The sequence below is a fragment of the Acomys russatus genome, chromosome 8 (assembly GCF_903995435.1).
Source record: "Acomys russatus chromosome 8, mAcoRus1.1, whole genome shotgun sequence".
Classification (NCBI taxonomy): domain Eukaryota; kingdom Metazoa; phylum Chordata; class Mammalia; order Rodentia; family Muridae; genus Acomys; species Acomys russatus.
Genome location: NC_067144.1, coordinates 72361938 through 72382167, shown reverse-complemented (window position 1 = coordinate 72382167; position 20230 = coordinate 72361938). Strand labels below are relative to the sequence as shown.

Below are 20230 nucleotides of genomic sequence, written 5' to 3'. Positions count from 1 at the left end.
TCTATACCAAGTTCCAGAACAGGCAGGGCTACATAGAGAGACCCATTAAAAAAAATGTCTGATGTGGTAAAAGCTGATTACGAGGGCACCACAAGTGTGACGATTAGCTTGGAACTTACTCATTAAATCCTTGAACATTGTTTTCTCATGAGTCAGAAGATGGTCAATAATGGACTTCCAGCTGGGTAAGAAGAAAAGCAAAATTAAACATGCAATTGATGATAATTTGATTAAAAGCATCGAGAAAATAACATGTCCCTGTAAGAGCTACCAAAGCTGCTGTGAGGGCTGGAGAGATGGTTCCGCGGAAGGCACGTGCTGTGCAAACACGAGGACCTGGGCACAAACCCTGGTACGTGTGCAGCCGCCAGGCCTAGATGTTCACGCCTGCATCTGCAGCACTGTGGAGACGGGGGACCACGGGGCCTGCGACCCCAGCACTGTGGAGATGGGGGACCACGGGGCCTGCGACCCCAGCACTGTGGAGATGGGGACCATGGGGTTTTTTAAGGCCGGGCTGTGGTGGCACACTCCTTTAATCCTGGCACTTGGGAGGCAGAGACAGGTGGATCTCTGTGAGTTCCAGGCCAGCCTGGTCTACAGAGTAAGTTCCAGAATAGCCAGAGCTGTTACACAGAGAAATCCTGTCTTGAAAAAGGGGGTGGGGGAAGTGGGGGGGTTAAAGAGGCCTATTTGGGGCTGGAGAGGTGACTCATTGGTTAAGAGCACTGACTGCTCTTCCAGAGGTCCTGGGTTCAATTCTCAGCAATCACAGGATAGCTCACACCCATCCGTAATGCGATCTGATGCCCTCTTCTGTGAGGCAGGTCTACACATACAGCGTCATATACATAAAATAAGGAAATAAATATTAAAAGTAAATAAAGAGGCCTGTGTAAGGACTAGGAAGGTGGCCGAGTTGGTAAAATGCTTGCCACACACACACGAAGACCTGAGTTTGAATCTCAGTGTATGGCGGTGCCTGCCCATGACCCAGTGCTGGCAAGGTAGAGGCAGGGGGATTCCTCGGGCCTGCTGGACAGCCAGGTTTCAGTGAGGGACCCTGTCTAAAAAATAAGGTGGAGAGTGACTGAGAAAGGTACCTGAAGTGAGGCTGTAGCTTCCACCTGTGCACACACGCAGGCACGCATGCACACACACATGCACACATACCAGGAAACCTGGGCTGGAGGAGGCATTGAGCAAAAGGCACAGAACACCTTGCTCAGTGTCATGTGCTATCGATGTCCTATCTCCCTGCAGTGTCCACGTCCTGCCCTCCATCCTGTCAGAGTTCCTGAACCAGGAAGCCAGGCCGAGATACTACCCGAGCCTCTGTGGCCTCTAATCTCTACGCTGGTTGAGCATTTTATAGGTAAGATAAACAGGTTCCTGCCCCTTCCATCTTGTCCTTCACCAGGACAGGTTCTCCTGGTCTAGTTAGAGTCTCAGTGTCCTGAGGGACATAACATCCTGTCAGCACCAATGTGAGTGCCCACGAGGAGGACATGCAAAGAGCTGAGGTGACACCATCACTCCACCTTCACTTCAGCACCGAGGGCTGTGCAAACCCAAGCACCGAAGATTCAGAGCACATGGTTTGATGTTTGCTGGTTTTATTTTTCAAGACACACTTTCTGTGTAGCCTTGGCTGCCCCGCCTGGAACTCAGGGATCTGCCTGCCTCTGCCTCCGGCGGCCTGGGGTTAGAGAGCACATGCTTCTGGAAACAGCCTTTCTTACTGAACACAAGAAGTATCCATCTGAAAGAACGCGGGGTCTAAGAACAGGTCGAGTACTTCCTTCTTCCATGCCCGCTTGGTATAGGCATAGCCACTCAGGGAGCTCAGCAGCTGGGCGCCGGCTCGGAAGCTCGGAGCATTGTATGCACTAAGGGAAGAGAAGGGTCAGGGTCAAAGAGAACCACCCAGTTTACTTCTCAGAGGACATGTTTCTGCACGTGGGTGGGATGCTGACGTCACCTGTGATTGCGCAGGTAAGGAAAGACGTAGTACAGCAAACGGGAGATCAACGGCACTGCCTTCTCCTTCTCATCACTTCGATAAACCATGTCCAGGAGAGAAGCCAGAACCTAAAAGAAATGAGGCAGAAAACAAGAAACAGAGCTGAAGGGACAGCTCAGTGGTTAAGAGCACTTCCAGAGGACCCAGGTTCAATTCCCAGCACCCACATGGCAGCTCACAACTGTCTGTAACTCCACTTCCAGGGGATCCAACACCCTCAAACAGACATCCATGCAGGCGAGATACCAATGCACAGAAAAAAAAGAAAGAAAGAAAGAAAGAAAAAGAAAACAAGAGATGGCAAGTGGCGGTGGTGCATGCCTTTAATCCCAGCACTTGGGAGACAGAGGCAGGGGATCGCTGTGAGTTCAAAGACAGCCTGGTCTACATAGGATAGCCAGGGCTACATAGAGAAGCCCTGTCTCAAAAAACAAAACCAAAAAAAAAAAAAAAAAAAACCAAACAAACAAATACCTCCAGCACCATCACCCCCTAAACAAAGGAAACAAGAGATTTCTGAAATGGCCATCAAAATTTCCACTTCCTATTCTAACTTGATCTAGAAGGTCACCCAAAGGTCTGTGTGTGTTGGAGACTATGGTACTTCTCAAAGAGGCCTCACTGGGGGAGGAAGCTCCCAGACAGTGTGTCCTTGCTTCTTGACCACCATCAAGTGAGAGCTGTGTGCCTCCACATGCTCCCCACGAAGCTGGGCCTCACCATAGCCCAGAGTAATATAGCCAACCAGACTGGGTGGAACCTTCTAACAACGTGAGCCAAGCAGACTTTTCCTTCCTTTAGAATGAATTTCTCAGGCATTTGGTTGCAGCAATAGGAGGCTGACTAATACAAGGTCAGAAGGGTGGAGCCTACTTGGCATCCAACACGAATACGTGCCTTTAAAATGACTCAGGTCAGTAAGCTTTTCCACAAGGGACCACAGGTCAGGTGCGTGTTTACCTCTGCCAAGAGAGAGAGCGCTTGCACGCTGTAGATGGACGGGGCAGAAGCTGACACCATTGCCGAGGAGGCCACAGCAGCATCTGCTGACAGAAAGAGGATATGCTTAGCTCTGAGGGGAGTTACCACTTCCCTCCCCCAAGGCGCTTTCGCTCTAACTGCAGGCAGTACCGTCAGCACCTGCTTTAGTGTCTAACTCCAACCTCGAAGGATGGGCAAGGTGGGTTTCTATTCACTGCTGTGAGAACTAAAGATCATGACCAAAAGCAACCTGGGGAGGCGAAAGTTCCCTGCAGCTTACAGCTGTCATCAGCCATGAAGGGAAGTCAGGGCAGTCACCTGGAGGCAGGGCACAAAGCCGAGACTCTGGAGTAGGGCTGCTGACTGGCTTGCTCCCTGTGGCTTGCTCAGCCTGCTTGCTTACACAATTTTAGATCATTATCCCAGGATGGCACCAGCCCTCGTACATCAATCATGTCAGCTGGGGCGTGGTGGAGCACGCCTCTCATCTCAGCACTCCAGAGACAGAGGCAGGTAGATCTCTGTCAGTTCAAGGCCAGCCTAGTCTAGAGAGCAAGTTCCAGGATAGCCAGGGCTGTACAGAGAAATCCTGTCTCAAAAAACAACCCCCCCAAAACAAACAAACAAAACAAACAAACAAAACCCAACAACAAGAAAGAAAATGTCCTACAGACTTGCCTACAGCCAAATGGAGGCATTTTCTCAACTGGGGTTCCTCTTCCCAGCTGTCTCTAACTAGGACAAAGAACGTAAGTGTTTGGATCAAGTACCCCAGCACCAGCTCACTGCCTCCAAGCCCTTTGGGGGACTAGCCAGGGTTCTGGTCTCTAAGTCCCGAGTCCATCTTCCAACAGCGTTTTGGCTCAACTGGCAGTGAAGACATAAGCTGAGAGCAAGCGTCTACAATGGCTGTGCACTGGCGGCTGTTGGCTGAGCAGCAGGGATGTGGTATCTGGGTCAGTTAGGGCTAACTGGAGCCAGCAACCTCATCCCTTGCCGAACTGGCTAAGGAGTTCTTTGAGGTATCCCGTTCCTGTCCCATGCGATGCTTCCTAGCTGTTGAATAAATACAGAGGCAAGTCCATTGCTGTGTGACACACAGTCACACTAAGTCAGACAGACACAGGGACTGAGTCACACATGGCCTTCCGGCATGCACACACTCAGACGCACACACGGCCTTCAGGCAGGCACACACGCAGACTCACACACGGCCTTGGGCAGGCACACGTCCAGATGTACAGCACAGAAGATGGAAACACAAGAGCATGGCTCAGAGAAGTCAGAGCCGGACTCGCTCTCACTTAAGGGACTCCAAAGGGGAGTGCTCCTATTTCTTCTGTCACGTGACATGCATGCGTCACTGGTGACTCAGAGCTCATCATTAATGTGTCCAATCCACACAGCATAGGAGACCTCCCTGCCCTTTTATACCTTGTCCTTAAATAGTCACCTTGCTGTACACAGCTCTCTTGAATGCATCCTTCCTGTCGAATAAAATCGTCGTTGCCTGACACCCGCCCTCCCTTATACAGCCACTTGCTGACCTTTAATAGTCGATTAAACGTTACACTTTTTTTTTTTTTGAGAATTCTGTGCGAGGACCGTATTTACGCCATTTCTACCTCCCTGTGATGTCTCCTTAACAAAGGCTACTATAAGAAGGTCCAAACTGGTCAAAACACAGGCAGGAAGTGTTGGTGGAGTGCACAGTCCCAACTGCTACATCCGTGACAAAGCTCCTTCGCCTAAGGCTGGGGTGACGCGGTGGATGAGCAGGTGGAAAGACTGTAAGAAGCAGAGGACCGGAACACCTGCTGCACACATGCCTGGGGAGCTGTGCGCACAAAACCTCAACCATATGGTGGCCCCAAACCCTGCACAACCGCACCCTGGACGTGTCAGTCACACAGAGGGAACGTCTCCAGGCCCTACCCCTGGATGAGGAGCTACAAGCAACCCACAGCTGCCAGGAGAGGGAGAAACCGGGAACGAGCCACCTGCTATGTTATCCAGTCCCACGTGCTCAGCTCCGAACACACACACACACACACACACACACACACACACACACACGAGTGACAACCCAGTAGGGTGTGTAAAACAGTAACTGCAGAACAGGTGGTGGCGGGGCTGATCTGGAGACACTATGTATTCAAATGTTAATTGCTTGTTCCCCCAAGATCCTTACTGTCCCACGAGCAAATTCTTTTTTTTGTTTGTTTTGTTTTGTTTTGTTTTTTGAGACAAGGTCTCTCTGTGTAGCCTTGGCTGTCCTGGAGTCACTTTGTAGACCAGGCTGGCCTCGAACTCACAGCGATCCGCCTGCCTCTGCCTCCTGAGTGCTGGGATTACAGGCGTGCGCCACCACGCCCGGCTCCACGAGCAAATTCTTACGTATCCAAAATGATGTTCTATGACCCTTGCCTCCCAAATTATCCTTGATTGGCGGGCAAAGGTGCCTACAGCCCGGGCTGCGCAGAAGTGAGGGCTTGAGGGCTTGTGGGGCCGCAGGAGGACCACGAGGAGGAGAGGAAACCACGATCTGAATGTATTATCTGAAAAAATTATTTTTGATTAAAAAAACATATAAAACAGGCATGAGCAGGTGCAGTCACAGCTGACAAGCACATGGCTTCCGGGTTGGGGTGGACTGGGCCCATGAACAGGCTAAAGGCAGTGTGCTCAGATGTGGGCTTTCACTTTCCACGCCTCCCGAAGCTCTTCCCAGGATAACCGGCAGGGAAAAGCGGTGCATACTGGAGAGTACACCTGATGTTCTGATGTCTAAAGTGTGAGGTGATCATAATCAGGGTCATTAGCATCTCCCCTTCCCCACAGCATAGTGGTCAAAGCCTTAGCGGCCTGTGAGGATGGCTCCATGGAAAAGGCAGAGGGCCTTTACCTCAGCCGTATTCTGTCCCCCGCACTGTTCTCGGATGTGACTTCGTGCCTCCTGACAAAGATTTACCTTCAGTTTATAAGACATGTTTGTTCTTGATGGATGTCAGATCAGAGATATAGAACTCAGTCTGGTCAGTGTGCCCTGAGTCTGGATCTGGCCTTGTGCCTTGGTTTTGTGTTTTCCCAGATCTAATCTATGGTACGCGCCAGACAACTGTGTTTAAGCTGCTCTGTCCCGAGAGAGGGCTGCTTTGTCAGTAGTTAGTATGTGCTTTTACTGACATTATGTACTTGTTTTCCTGAACTCAAGCAAGCTTCCTTGAATCATTGCTTTCTTTGTCACACTCATGTAAAAAGCACACGGAAACTGACGTCATGCGGACCATGGCTTCAGACTGTAGTCCGCCCCGTTCTTTCAGGTCTTCAGATCTCAGGTCTCAAAGACACAGATCTGCATAGGTCGACAAGAGTCAATAGAAAACTTCTACTTAAAAACAAAACTCAGCCCGGCGTGGTGGCGCATGCCTTTATCCCAGCACTCAGGAGGCAGAGGCAGGGGGATCCCTGTGAGTTCGAGGCCAGCCTGATCTACAAAGTGAGTCCAGTACAGCCAGAGCTACACAGAGAGAAACCCTGTCTTGAACAAAACAAAACAAAAACAAAAACAAAACTCAGAGCCCAGTGCCTATAATCCTAGCACTCTGGGAGGCAAAGGCAGGAGGATCACTGTGAGTTTGAGGCCAGCCTGGTCTACAAAGCAAGTCCAGGACAGCCAAGGCTACACAGAGAAACCTTACCTCAAAAAACTAGAACCAAAACCAAAACCAACCTAAAACCCCAAACTCAGACCGCTGGCCGAGGCGTTTCTTCCCAACCCTGCTCCCCCCACGTACCGTGCACATCGTCTTCGGCGTCGGATTCGTCCAGAGCGACCTGAGGCTGGGCTTTCACCTCTAGGTTTCTGCTGAGCCAGCTGGTTTGCTCCAAGGAGGAGCCAGCAATGGTCCCTACAGCTTCCAGGATTTTTTGAGTGATTTCCTGGAAAGCCAGCAGAAGCAAACAGGACTTAGTTGAGGAGAAGGGAAGTTCAGGCGCACAGGAGGGTCCGATATAAACAGGCCACAGGCTACCGCATGAGCCAGTGCTGCGCCTTTAGACTCCCAGTGAGCCATGCCGTGAGGCAAAGAGCAGCTGGGATGGCAGATTTTAATAATAGGTTCTCTACCTAAAAGCATAAAGTATGAACGACATAATCACTATTGCGACTCTGAAGCTTTTTCCTTCACAGACTGTGCACACCTGTGTGTATTGTACACTTATGGTATGCTGATTCTGACCAGCCACACTTCAAGTCTGCACTTAGCATATGGGGCTAATGACTGCCGTTCGCGACCAGCTGACAGACACACAGCACAGAGCTCGGGAGTCAGCAGGACGGATGAAGAAGACCGACCTCCTGGTTCTCCTGGACCATGCTGTATGGCGGTGTAAAGTGAAAACTGCAGGACGCCGCCCTGTGTGCTAAGCTGTTGGGTTAGCCCTACCCGCCCAGCCGAGCACTCGTGCCCAACTCTGCTCACTGGCGTGGTGCCGACGCTCCCTCTGCCATCGTCCTCACGCGGAAGCAAGGCCACAGGAACCAACTGCATGCTGCCGTCCTGCCTCCCTTCCACTCCTGAGGAGGAGAGCCTTTGCAGTGGTTTCTACCCTTCAGCTTTGTTTTCCTCAGCCTCTCTCTGTCTGCAGAACCAGAGTCCTCAGCTCAGCTCACTGGGACACACACTCTATTTTATGGGATGAAGTGCAGCCCTATTCTACAACCACAATAAAGCCAATTAAGGTCTTTGTAAAGCAAGCTGTGTGCAGCAGAGCATGTTTGAACACTTGGTAGGCAGAGAGAATATTCAGTCAGGGACACAATGAGACTCTACCTTAAACAAGCATGTCTTTAAAATAAAGTGCTATATAGTCTTCTATTTGCATGAGAAATATATCTTTTAATAGTAATAAGAAGCACAAATAAATAAATAAGCTGGCTCTTTTGGGTGAAGCCATTTACATCTAGAAGTGTCACCAGACAGGAGGCTGGCCAGGGTCAGGGCAAGAGCACTGGGCAAACATGAGGGTCTAAGTTCAAAACTCCAGTGCCCACACAGGGGCCTGTGAGCCCAGCGTTGGCAGGGTGTAGACAGCTGGGCCTCGCTGGAGGCCAGTCCTGCTCCAGGTCCAGCGAGAGGTCCTGCCTCAAGGGAGTAAGGCAAGAGAGTGTCAGAAGAAGACACCAATAGCCTCCTCTGGCCTTTGAATGTGTGCACACGAACACACACACACACACACACACACACACACACACACAAACAATAGACTCCAAAAAGGAGAAATAAACAATAATGACAACAAAATTAAAAAGGAGAAACACAGCTAGGTGTGGTGGCGCACGCCTTTAATTCCGGCAGAGGCAGAGGCAGAGGCAGAGGCAGGTGGATCTCTCTGTGAGTTTGAGGCCAGCCCGGTTTACAGAGTGAGTTACAGGACAGGCAAGGCTACACAGAGAAACCCTGTCTTTCTGATGCCCTCTTCTGGCAGGCAGGTGCACATGCAGATAGAGCACTCATACATTAAATAAATAAATAAAATCTTAAAAATCCCCTATAACAACCCAAAAGCAACAAAGAGAGAAATCACACACACACACACACAGACACACACATGCACACGCAAACACACACTGGAGTTGTAGCTCAGTTGGCAGAGCACATCCTGGAGGACTGATGGGTGGAGGATCAGAAGTTCAAGGTCAGCCTCAGCCACACAGCACGCAGGGCCAGGCTGTGATACCTGGTACTGAGAGGGCCCCAATGGTTAAAAAGCCTAGGCTGGAGTCATGTAGCCTCCAGGAGCACCTGCCAATCCCAGTTAGAGTCACGTAGCCACAGACAGGACTCCCTTAGAAGCCCTTAAAGGAGTCGGCAAGCCCCCCCCTCAAAAAAGAAGGAAGATTTTAGGTCAGTAGCTAGACTCACAGAAAGCCCCAGTAGATACCACTACTGCACGTGTCACCAACGGAGAGCAGCTGTGCAAACATCTGAGAACTTAACCTTAGTGTCAAATGACGTTCCCAGAAGCAGCCGTGCCTACTTTATGGATTCCACAGGGCTGGTGAACTCCCCGTGATGGTGGACACTGGAACGCTGCAGATCTGCAGCTAATTCATTACCTCCTTCCATTTTGCTCTGACAAGGTCGCTGTTGGGTTTCAGACCACACCAAAGTAGACTGGCCTCCCAGGTTCTCCCAGCATCCCTTGGTCCCTACCTGCTGCAGGGCCTGGCTGACATACCTCACCCTCTACCCTGAACTTTCCAGCCCAGGGGCAGGTGCTTCCCTTCAATATATAGTCCAGATATTTTGGCTCCCCACCCTTTCTCTCCTCTCTCTGTATCTCTCCTCCTCTTCTCCCCCCGCCCCTCAAGCCCTCATGGCGGCCGAGAGGTGCTTCCAATAACCTACACTGACATGCTATAACTTCATCTTGCAGTGATCTCATCTGAGGTGTCAGCCAGTCACAGCATCTCTCCCATCTTGCCCCTCTGCGGCTCTGCATGAGCCTATTCATTCTTCCTCCAGATGCCAGTTGATGAACTGACATGGGCCTCAAACTACCCCTAAGCAATGGATTCCAAACCATAATGGCAGTAATGTCATCAGAACCAGACAGTGGCCCCCACTGAGGACAGCAATCCCTCCCACAGAACCAGTGCTGACACCACAGGCAGACCACACCCTAGCCAGGACAGCCATGAGCATCTCCTGCCTGGGCCTCCATTACTGCTCTACTTAACCCTGAGGTGCCTGCCAGGGCTCTGAGGACAACCTGGGGCTGTGGAGCCCTTCATTGGCCCTTTTGGCTCGTGTAGTGGGACCAGTGGCTGAGCTTAGCTGTACGGGGCTTCTAGTAGTCTCTTTTCTCATTGCTGTGACCAAACATCTGAAAAGGAACGACACCAGGTTTGGGTGGGGCTGTCAGCATAGAAGCAGTCCCCCAGCACGCCTTTTAGGGGCCTAGAAACCTCTGACGTCATCACCAGGTGTGGGCCCCATAAAAAGGACCTGACAGCTCTCCTCACCATCTGTCTGTCTCTCTGTCTCCCTCTCTCTCTGTTTCACTCACTCTGTCTCTCTGTCATGGGTACCCCTCTTTTCCCTCTTTCTTCCCTCCCCTTCCCCATAATAAGCCTTTATACCAGAACTGTTGTGGTGGCATTTCACCCCCACCCCCACCCCAGGGTTTCTCTGTGTCTGTGTAGCCCTGGCTGTGCTGAGCTCACTCTGTAGACCGGGCCTGCCTCTGCCTCCCTGAGTGCTGAGGTTACAGGCGTGCGTCACCACACCCGGCGTGCGGTGGCATCTTAATCATTATTATAACAGGGGTAACTCTGGCTTACAGTTTGAAGGACTAATTCTTACATGGCAGCCATGCGGAGTTAGATGGGCGTACTTCATTCACCTCAGGAAGCAGAGAGGAAAGCAGAACGCGCAGGCCTGGCCATGGAGCCCTAAGGCTCTGTCAGTGACACACTTCTTCAGGACAGGCTCCCACCCCTAATGGTTCCACCATCTTCTGAATGGCACCACCAGCCTCCAGGACCCCGTGTTCAAAGACACATCCACAAGGCTTCTGTCTGAAGTCACACTGTCACACTGAAGTCACACTGTCACACTGAAAGAAGCAGGAGAACCTCCGCTGGCACTGGTTGGGGACTGAGCCCTACAGATTTGGTTACTCTAATTTAAAAAACCGTTTTAGTTGTTAAAGCAAAAATTATACATTCCTGGACCAGGAGTGCTTTCCCAGCATGCACACGGCCCTGGATTCCAATTCCCTCTCCCCTCGCATTGTAAAGCAACCAACAAAATTAAAACCAGAGCTAGGCATGGTGGCGCACACCTTTAATCCCAGCACTCGGGAGGCAGAGGCAGGCAGATCTCTGAGTTCGAGGCCAGCCTGGTCTACAAAGTGAGTCCAGGACAGCCAAGGCTACACAGAGAAACACTGTCACAAAAAATGAAAACCAAAACTAATAACAAAAAGACCCCAGTTATGCCACAGTACTGTGTAAAGCCCTAAAAATTGGCATCTGCTTTTAAAAATGGTCTCTTCCAGCTTTGGTTTCCAGTAGTTGGGCCACGCTAGGAGCCAAAGTGGGTGGCCTCCAGAGCCCTGGGCTGTGCCAAGAGGCTTACCTCAGTAACTGGGCTCGCAGCTCAATCTCTGGGTGCATTTGAGGGCTGTGGCCCCACCCTTTCTAGAATGCACACCATTGCTCTGGTGTACCAAGGTGGAAGCAACTAGGAATGTCTCTCCACTTACTTTTAGCCAAATTGCAAGTAAATCCACTTACTGGTTTACATAAATATATTACTTCAGTTTTCTCTTAATGTGGGCAACCATGCTAACCCAAAGCCAGGCCTGATGGCTTCTGGGAAGACTCTGGTAACCATGAACAATTCTTGATGGTGTCACTTTAGAGTTGATGCTAGCGGCTCACTGGCCTTGGACAAAACGTTGTCAAGAGACAGAAAAGATGAACCGCCTAGCAGCTCAGTCAGCCACGCTGCCAGGAAGAGCCAGAGCCCAGCAAGCTGCGAGGCCACGGAAGAGGCCCTCAGCAACACCTGAGCCGCCCGCAGCCTGTGCAGTACGCACCAGGTTCTCAGTTTTCCCAGCTGCCACTCATGCTGGGGTGGGCTTTGGTGATGCCTTTGAGACACTTCTGTTCCTGTGAGTCCCCCAGTAAAATGCACTGTTTCCCCAGGTTGGACTTTGGAGGATCCTTCCTTTGATCTGTCATTGGTGGTTCCTATCTGGGATGTGTGTTCACTTCCTCAGGAAACAGTCACACAATAAACTGAATTCTAGAGGATTGTGGTTAAGTGGTATTTATTGGGTTTTCGTTGTTGTTGGTGGTGGTGGCATTAAAAACTAGTACCAACACCCCGGGTTATATAAAAGGACTTTGTTGTTGTTTTTGGTTTTCCAAGACAAAGTTTCTCTGCCTGCCTCTGCCTTCCGAGTGCCAAAATTAAAGGCATATGCTGCCACCACCAGACTAAAAGGACTCTTAACAGAGAATTCATTAAAATTTAAAAAATTTACTTTTATGTATATGAGCGTTTTGCCTACATGTATGTGTGTGCACCATGTGTGCCTGATTCCCATAGTGTTAGGATTTAGTGAAAGACTATTTCAGCAGGTCTGGGCCAAGGTATGCCACCAAGGTCACACCATGCAACAGATTTATTAGGGGAGGGGGATTGAAAGGCCATCTCAGAGTGGGACATTGAGGGCGGGGAGCACAGGAGAGAGAGAGAGAGAGAGTGATCAGGGATGATGGGGACTTTTTGAAGGGATTTGGCGACTGGTGATGATATAGCTTAGTGGTGATATTGAGCCACTCTGAAGACAGCTGTGGAAGTGCCTGCTTTCTCACCCACAGGGACAGAAAAGGGGATTACACTCCCTGGATCTGGAGCTACACATGGTTGAGCGATACCACGTGGGTCCTGACAACCAAACTTGGGTCCCCTGCAAGGACAACACGTGTTCTTGATCCGACTCTCCTACCCCCGACAGCACTCTATAGTGTATTCTGAGGGAGCTGAGCTTCGTCCCCAGAACCAGCCACACACTCCTTAGACGCTGACAGCGAGGAGAATTAGAAGGCTGCAGATGCAGCTCCTTTGGGTCAGTAGCAGCCAGTCACCTCCGCACCTCTGCCTGATTTAACATCCTTTAAACTCTCAGACAAAACCAGCCGAAAAGCCCAGCACTTCATTGGCGAGCCTCTGGCCTAGAGCGGAGGCGCTGGCTTGCCGGTCACCTGCCCCCCTGACTACTGAGCAGGCCTTGCTCTATGGCGGTCACGTTCTGTGACAGTCGAAGTCCATCAATTGCTTCTGGAGCTGGGATGTGTTATTCACAGCTACCGAAACCCATGCTTCGGGGCACGGCCACTCATATTTAGCTCAGAATAAACTCCAATTCCCTTTGCAGCGAGAGCTATGTTTTGCAGTGGCTACTTGTGTTACAGGGTAATTTAAATGTTAATTATGCCATGTCACAATTCTGCAGGAGGGTAACTTTTGTTCTACAATGCTGTCACTTTAAGTGGATTCCAAGGAAACATAAAAGCCACTTCTCTTTACTCTCTATCACCAGAAGAGACCAAAAATGACTGGTTCATCACATCAGTGATGTCTTCAGAGGTAGGGGAAAGCCGCCAAGACGGAAATACCCTACTAAAAACCAACCAACCAACCCGTGATCCAGTGCTCTCTGCGCGTTACTGATCACGCCACTAGGGGGAGACACTCACTAGCTTCCAGCTTTGGCTCCTGCGGTCCTCAGCACTGCTCTTTAAAGGTGCTTTGACCTTCTAGAGTGAGCAGCTTAGATCCTTATTAATTTCCTGAGAGACTCCAAGCGCCTATGTAGTGACAGCTACCAGGATGCCACCGAGTTCCAAACCGCTTGGGACTGAGGAGCGCACAAGAAACCAGGGCAATTGTAATGCAGGCCAGGTAACCAGGACCTGCTTTCCAAACGTGACTTTGCACTTGCAGCTACCTGGAGAAATGTGTTGGGAGGACCAGAGCTCAGCCGAGAGCCCTTGTCCCTGCCAGGAGAACAACTCTGTCCAGGCTACAGTGAGCGAGGTCACATGTAAGTGGCATGTACTATCTCCTGGCTTTTTTCCTGTCCTTTCTAAACCTGGCAGCTAGGTGTGGGGAGGGCAGAGGCAGGAGAATTTCTCTCCCCTTAGTTTTGGTCAAAACTATAAGTGAACTCAAGTATGTATGGCACTGTCTTCTTTTTGTGCAGGCAGTGGTAGGCTTCATAGCCTAGCCTTACAGCGAGGGCTCCAGAGGCAGCTCACTCACCACTCTGCAGGACAGGCTGCTACCACGCCCTCCCGGAAAGCAGGAAGAAGCCACAAACATCCTCGGGGAGTGTGAAATCACTCTGTGCTTAAGCTTCGACAGTGAGTAACCTCATGCTCAACAACAAGCTCCAGGGTTTCGCTGTTAATGTGTTTTGTCCCTCTACTCCTGTACAGAGAATAACTGATAACCGGGTTTCTCACGGTTTGATTTCTCGTCTCCCTTCATCTAGAAAAGCAACTTCTATTACTTGCCTGCTGGAACCCCTGGAACAACATGCTGCCTATTTTAAGGCAATGAAGAGCTTATAGATTCTCATTCTTATTTTAGTGTGATTTGCCTGCAAGTATATCTGTGTGCCAAATGTATGCAGTGCCACTGGTGGCCACAAGAGGGTGCCAGATCACACATGGAACTGGAGATACCACCGACAGTTGTGAGTTGCCATAGGGGTTCTCTGCAAGAGCAGCCAGGGCTCTTAATCACTGAGCCATCTCCTGATACGAAAGCGGGGAGATCAGAGTTCAAAGCTACTCTGGGCAACTTGGCAAGACACTGTCTCAAAATAAAATTTTTAAATGGTTGGCGATATAGCTCAGTTACACACCAGATGGCTAATGCATGGTTAACCCCCAGCACTACAGAAACAATGACACCAGCCCTAGCATGGCGGCACAGGCCTATGAGCCAAGCACGGGGAGACTGAGGCAAGAGGATTATGAGTTTAAAGCCAACCTGAGCTCCACAGCAAGACCATTTCTCAAAAACCAAGGGCTAGGAGGAAAGAGACCCAGATTAGATGTCCATCAGCAGAGAAGTGCATAGAGAAAAAGGCGGCACAATGGAATTTCATGCAGCCATAAGGAAAAATAAATGGCGATGTTTACAGGAAGATGGATGGAACTGGAAATCATGTTAGGTAAGTAAGACTGTGTTAGCACATAGGCGGCCCCCACTGGCTGCCTTCAGGGCCCTAGCAACCTCTGACATCATCACCTGCCTCTGCCAGATGCACACCAGGTGTGTGCCTGATAAGAGGGCCTGCCAGCCTCCCCAGCTCGCTCGCTTTCTTTCTGTCTTTAAAATTTTTGTTTTGTTTTGTTTTTTCAGACAGGGTTTCTCTGTGTAGCCTTGGCTGTCCTGGACTCACGCTGTAGACCAGGCTGGCCTTGAACTCACAGAGATCTACCTGCCTCTGCCTCCCAAGTGCTGGGGTTAAAGGTGTGCACCACCACCACCGGTTTCTCTTTCTATTACCCTCTCTTAAACCCTCTCACCGTCTCTCTGTCGTGGGTGACTCCCTCCTCTTCCTCTCCTCCTCCCTTTCCCACAATAAACCTCCTTTAGGGCTGGAGAGATGGCTTAGTGGTCTTCTCTTCCAGAGGTCTTGAGTTCAATTTCCAGCAACCACACAGTGGCTCAGAACCATCTATGATGGGATCTGATGCCGTCTTCTGTCATGTACAGGAAGACAGAGCATTCATGTACATAAATAAATCAATCTTTAAAAATATCAAAAAACCTCCTTTATACCAGATCTGTTGCATGGCTTATTAATCATTATTATAACACTCAGAAAACAAATATTGTGAATTTTCTATAAATGTATATGTACACTATGTGTATATGTGTGTGTGTCTGTGTGTGTGTGTGTAGGTCATGAAACCAGAATGTGATTGTGAGTGGGGCAGACACACTCTTCAGGGAGGTGGGAGACGCAAGGATGGTGGGAGACGCACAGGAGGAGAGCAGAAAGTGACTGACTGGATAGGAAGGGAAATGACCCGGAGTGAAATCTAATGACACAGATGTAAAAAGACACCATGATGAAACCACTGCTTTGCCCATTAACCTAAGATGATGATGAAGATGATAATAATAATAATAATAGCTGGTCATGGTGGCACACGCCTTTAATTCCAGCACTTTGGTGGCAGAGGCAGGTTGATCTCTGTAAGTTCAAGGCCATCCTGGTCTACAGAATGAGTCCAGCACAGCCAGGGCAACACAGAGAAACTCTGCCTTGAAAAAAACAAAATAAAAAAAGAGAAAACAGAGGGCTGAGATGGGGTCGGTGGTAGGACACTTTTCCAGTGCTTGCCAAGTGCAAAGCCCTGGGTTTCATCCCTAGAGCTGCAGAAGAATGACAAACCAAACCAAACCAACCAACCAAACAAACAAACCAAAACACCCTTTTTTACTTTTGCTCAGGCCATAGGTTTAAGTAGGATTTGATCTCCTTGATGGAGAATCCTGTGGAAAATTACCTAACTCTATTCTAGGACCAGAGACCAAGATGCCCCAGCTAACTTATCTTAGCTTCTGCTCAACTGCTTGCTTGTGCAAACCTCCCCTGCAGCTGCTAAATGAGCTAACAGGATGGGGGTGGGGTGGGAGCGTGTCACTGTGCCTGGGCAGCACAGTACAGCTGGCTCTAGGGGCATGGATGCTGGTGAGCCGGCCCGAGGGCATGAGAGAGGGAGAGCTGGCTCTCCGCCTTGCTGGCTGCAGCACTGGGTAACCTAGGCCAGGGAAGTGTTGAAGAGCTCCCCCTGCTGGGGTGGGCCGGGAAAGCTGGCAGGCTGACAAACTCAGCTCCCACCCAGCCCCAGATGCAGGGCTGAGCAGGCCCACCCTAACATCTAACCTGGCTACGATCTGCTGGAGCATGTAAGCAGGCCAGTCCTGTAGATGCAAAGCCGCGGTCTCTCCATGACACAGGGCAACAACAACAGGAAGCCAGAGACGCATCCCGGTGACAGTCCAGTACTGACAGAGCAGCAGGAGCCAGAGGCCTTGGACCAGACCAGTGACTCACGGCAACGAACATTTTCGAGGAAAGATTTAAGGACAGAGGGGTGGACTGTGACACACTGTGACGTGCTACAGCTGTTTGGGAGGTTGCGAGGGCGGAGGGCTGAGGAGATGAGGGGGGCTGATGTGCATGCTGTGACCTCACAGGGACTCAACACAAAGTAGCTCTGTTTTCACAAAGACCCGTGGTGTAAGTGCTTGGTGCTACACTGAGGTCCCCAACACCTGAGTGTAGCCCCAGCTGGTGGAATAAGGACGTTCAGTTGACTATATGAACTGTGTCTGGGTGGTCATCTCTGGTGACCTCTCTGTAACAGCTGGTTTTGTAGCTAAGGAGCCCTGAGCATCTGTGGTAAACCATAAAGAAAACAGCCAGACTCAAAGTGATGCTCTAAGTGTCGGGACTTTTTTTTTTTTTTTTTTTTGAGATGGAGTCTCACTAAGAAGCCGTGGAATTCACCATGTGTAGTAGAACTCACAGTGAGTCCCCTGCCTCAGCACTCACAGTGACACCCCCCCCCGCCTCAGCACCCCAGTTTTAACATTCCGGCCTCAAGTGCTGTGATTATGGGCATGAACTGCCATGCGGCTAAGCCTTACTGCTTCTAGTATTTTAGATTTTTTTTTTTTTTTTTTTTTTTTTATGAACACGCAATGCTTTTATATCGGGGCAAAGAAAGAGAAGGTTTTAAGGAAGGCTTCCTGGGAGGGAAAGGATTCCTGCTTCACAGATGGCAAGTGGGACGGCATCTTACAGACTCCTCAGCAGGTGGCTCTGTCTGACACAAGAAAAGCCCCGGCCCAAACCTGCCTCATGTCCGCTGATGGCAGAGACTCAGGACATGGGCAAAGCCAAGCTGCAATTCTGAGTAAGGTGTATTAGCAGCAGTGGCACGGCTAGCGCAGCGCTGTGGACTACCGCCCTTCTAGAACGTTCTCACATACACACCTGCAGGTCCCTTTGGTCCTTCCGGTTTTCCAGGTTGGGTGTTCTGGTCACGAAGTCATTCAGCATGCTGTTGAGAAAGTCAGCTTCTGGTCACAATGTTACGGCAACAAAAGGTGTTTCTGCGGAAGACACTGTCTGTGTGAATGTGGAGACTTCATACCTGAGCAGCAGAAAATACCCCGGGGGAGCCAGGTTCAGCTGCACAGACTCCTTCAAGACGGCCAGGAGCGATGGGAAGGTCTCCTGCAGGTCTGGTGTGGGGAGCCTGTTTGAAAGGCAAAAAACAGGGAACAACAACCTAAGTCTGGCACACGGAAGTGCGTTTGAGATGCTGGGAAGCAGATGGGTGGGCTGCAGGCGAGCAGCACAGCTGGCTCGCTGAGGCCTGCCTACTTCAGTCTATTACAGTCTTTGCAAGCTCGCTTTTAGCACTAGGGAAAGCATCTGCAATTAGGGTACCCGGAGCTCAGCCCCTGACATTTGGGGTACTCTGGGTTTCACTGTCTGTAAATAAAAGCCTCAGCCAGCTGGCCAGCTTTTTCCGTGTTGGCCATGCGTCACGGGTGGTTAAGATGCAGCAGGCAGGAAGGAAGCTGATGCCCGCCAGTGACCACTGCCAGGCCAGCTCTCATGTCAGGCCTCTCAGGCAGTGGGAAGGGTGCTGACAGCACGGCTGCGCAGGCAGCCACTGCAGCACAGTTTGCCAAAGCACAGATGCAGTCGGGAGGGCGCCCCGGGGCCCACACTCCAGCGCCTACCTCGCTGCCTTTTGTTCCACCTTGGTGACTCCTCCCCTGTAGCAGAGGGATGATGAAAACCTGCCCTGAAGCTGCCACTGAGGTCAGCGGGCGTCACAACAGTGTCTACCCACAGAGCGGCGTGACTAGCCCAGAGGACTGCAAAGATGCCTGTGAGCCAAGACTGCTTGTTTGAACTTAAAAGTCAACCCACTGGCCACTGGGATTACAGTCCTCAGTTTACCTTTCTGTGGCCACAGACTGTGAAGAGTGGGTGTTGCTGAGGTATCAACTGTATGAGCCAAGGGGACTGCACTGGGTCATCAGGGTTATTTATAGTGAACCCCTGCCCCCTTGTGGATCCCACCCCCACAGTCCCAATGGACAGGCTCATGTGTTTCAAACACATGGTCTCCAGATGGAGGCGCTGTTTGGGAAGGCTGTGGGATTTTGGGGGGTAGGAGTCAAGGCTGTCTGAGGGGAGCCTCCATCTCTCACTTACCCCAACACAGTGGCCCTACCCAGGCTGTGTCAGGGGTGTAGCTACAGACGCGCAGCCAAGCGCTCTTTGCACACTGGGGAGTCCCCTGCACACCAGCTACAGCCCAAACTGAGATTCAGCTCAGTAAACCCAACCAGACATCACCTGGCAAAAACTGCAGGAAGCCCTATGCAGCACTCAAAACCATTTCTCCTGTTTCTACAAGGGGCCTCTTACACTTTTCTAGTTAGGGATCTTTTAAAGTCAATCTCATATCAGCCCAAACCTTGTAAAGCTTAATGGTCCTCACACAAAGCCTCGCTGACATAAAGTATTCAATGGGTGGCACATAGGAGTTCTTTGTTTTTTTGTGACAGGGTTTCTCTGTGTAGCCTTGGCTATTCTGGACTCACTCTGTAGTCCAGGCTGGCCTCGAACTCAGGATCCACCTGCCTCTGCCTCCCTGTGTGCTGGGATTAAAGGCGTGCACAGGTCCTGCTGTAGCACGAAAATGTTTAAAATGTCAACTCAAGGCATGGCAGCACACGCCTTTAATCCCAGCACTCGGGGAGGCAGAGGTAGGCAGATCTTGAGTTCGAGGCCAGCCTGGTCTACAGAGTGAGTCCAGGACAGCCAAGGCTACACACAGAGAAACCCTGTCTCAAAAAACACCAAAGTCAGTTCAGCTCTTCAGAAAAACAGAAGTGCAGATACTGAGGCCACGCCCATGCCAGGGAAAAGTGAGGACACTTAAGACTCTGTGAGCTAAAGCCAAGTTGCTCCTCACAGTCCCTGAGGTGGCAGCACCTTGCAACGCAGGCAAGTGGGAGGAGAAGCCATTACCTCTGGATGAAGGCGTAGCAGAACTGCAGCACAGGGATGTCCACCAGGGGAGACTTCTGAAAAGGAAGGCAAGCCCAGTCACTGCAGGAAGGTAGGAAGGGAGACAGAAAAGAACTCAACAGGACTGTGGCTGCTAGGAGCCCGAACCGTCCCCACAAGCTCAGGCTGCGCACACTGCTCCCCAAATGAAGTACTTTTGGGGAGTCTGTGGGACCTTTGGGGGGTGGATGAGGCCTCTCACTGGGGGGGGGGGCGGAGCCCTTTGGAAGTCATACCCTAGTCCCTGGCTGGGCCTCCCTCATCTCTATTCTTGGTCTGCTGTGACATTAAGTCTCCACACATGCTCCTGGTGCCACCGTGATCTGAGCGGCCCCATGGTGTCTTCTCTACCACAGGGGATGGAGCCTTCAAAGCTATGAGCCAGATATGCATGTCTCCCCTTCCTCAAGCTGTCTGACTGCTCTGATAGGCACTGCGGCCAAGTGACGGGAAAATAACAGTTGACACTAATACAATGGAGGTCTGAGCCATGGAATCTTTTGTGTAAAACCTGCTGTG

General features: G+C 50.7%; 1 protein-coding gene across 1 annotated transcript in view; it reads right to left on the bottom strand.

The window, feature by feature from the left end:
- Window positions 1-20230, bottom strand: part of Dop1b (DOP1 leucine zipper like protein B) — a 101227-nt gene that overhangs the window by 8653 nt on the left and 72344 nt on the right. Inside the window, exons 24-31 of the mRNA XM_051150281.1 lie at window positions 19673-19728; window positions 17772-17876; window positions 17612-17678; window positions 6802-6946; window positions 2984-3066; window positions 1982-2091; window positions 1743-1889; window positions 120-181 (exon numbers count right to left, since the gene is read on the bottom strand). Of these exons, the coding sequence (XP_051006238.1) occupies window positions 120-181; window positions 1743-1889; window positions 1982-2091; window positions 2984-3066; window positions 6802-6946; window positions 17612-17678; window positions 17772-17876; window positions 19673-19728 (775 nt within the window). The remainder of the gene's footprint in view (window positions 1-119; window positions 182-1742; window positions 1890-1981; window positions 2092-2983; window positions 3067-6801; window positions 6947-17611; window positions 17679-17771; window positions 17877-19672; window positions 19729-20230) is intronic.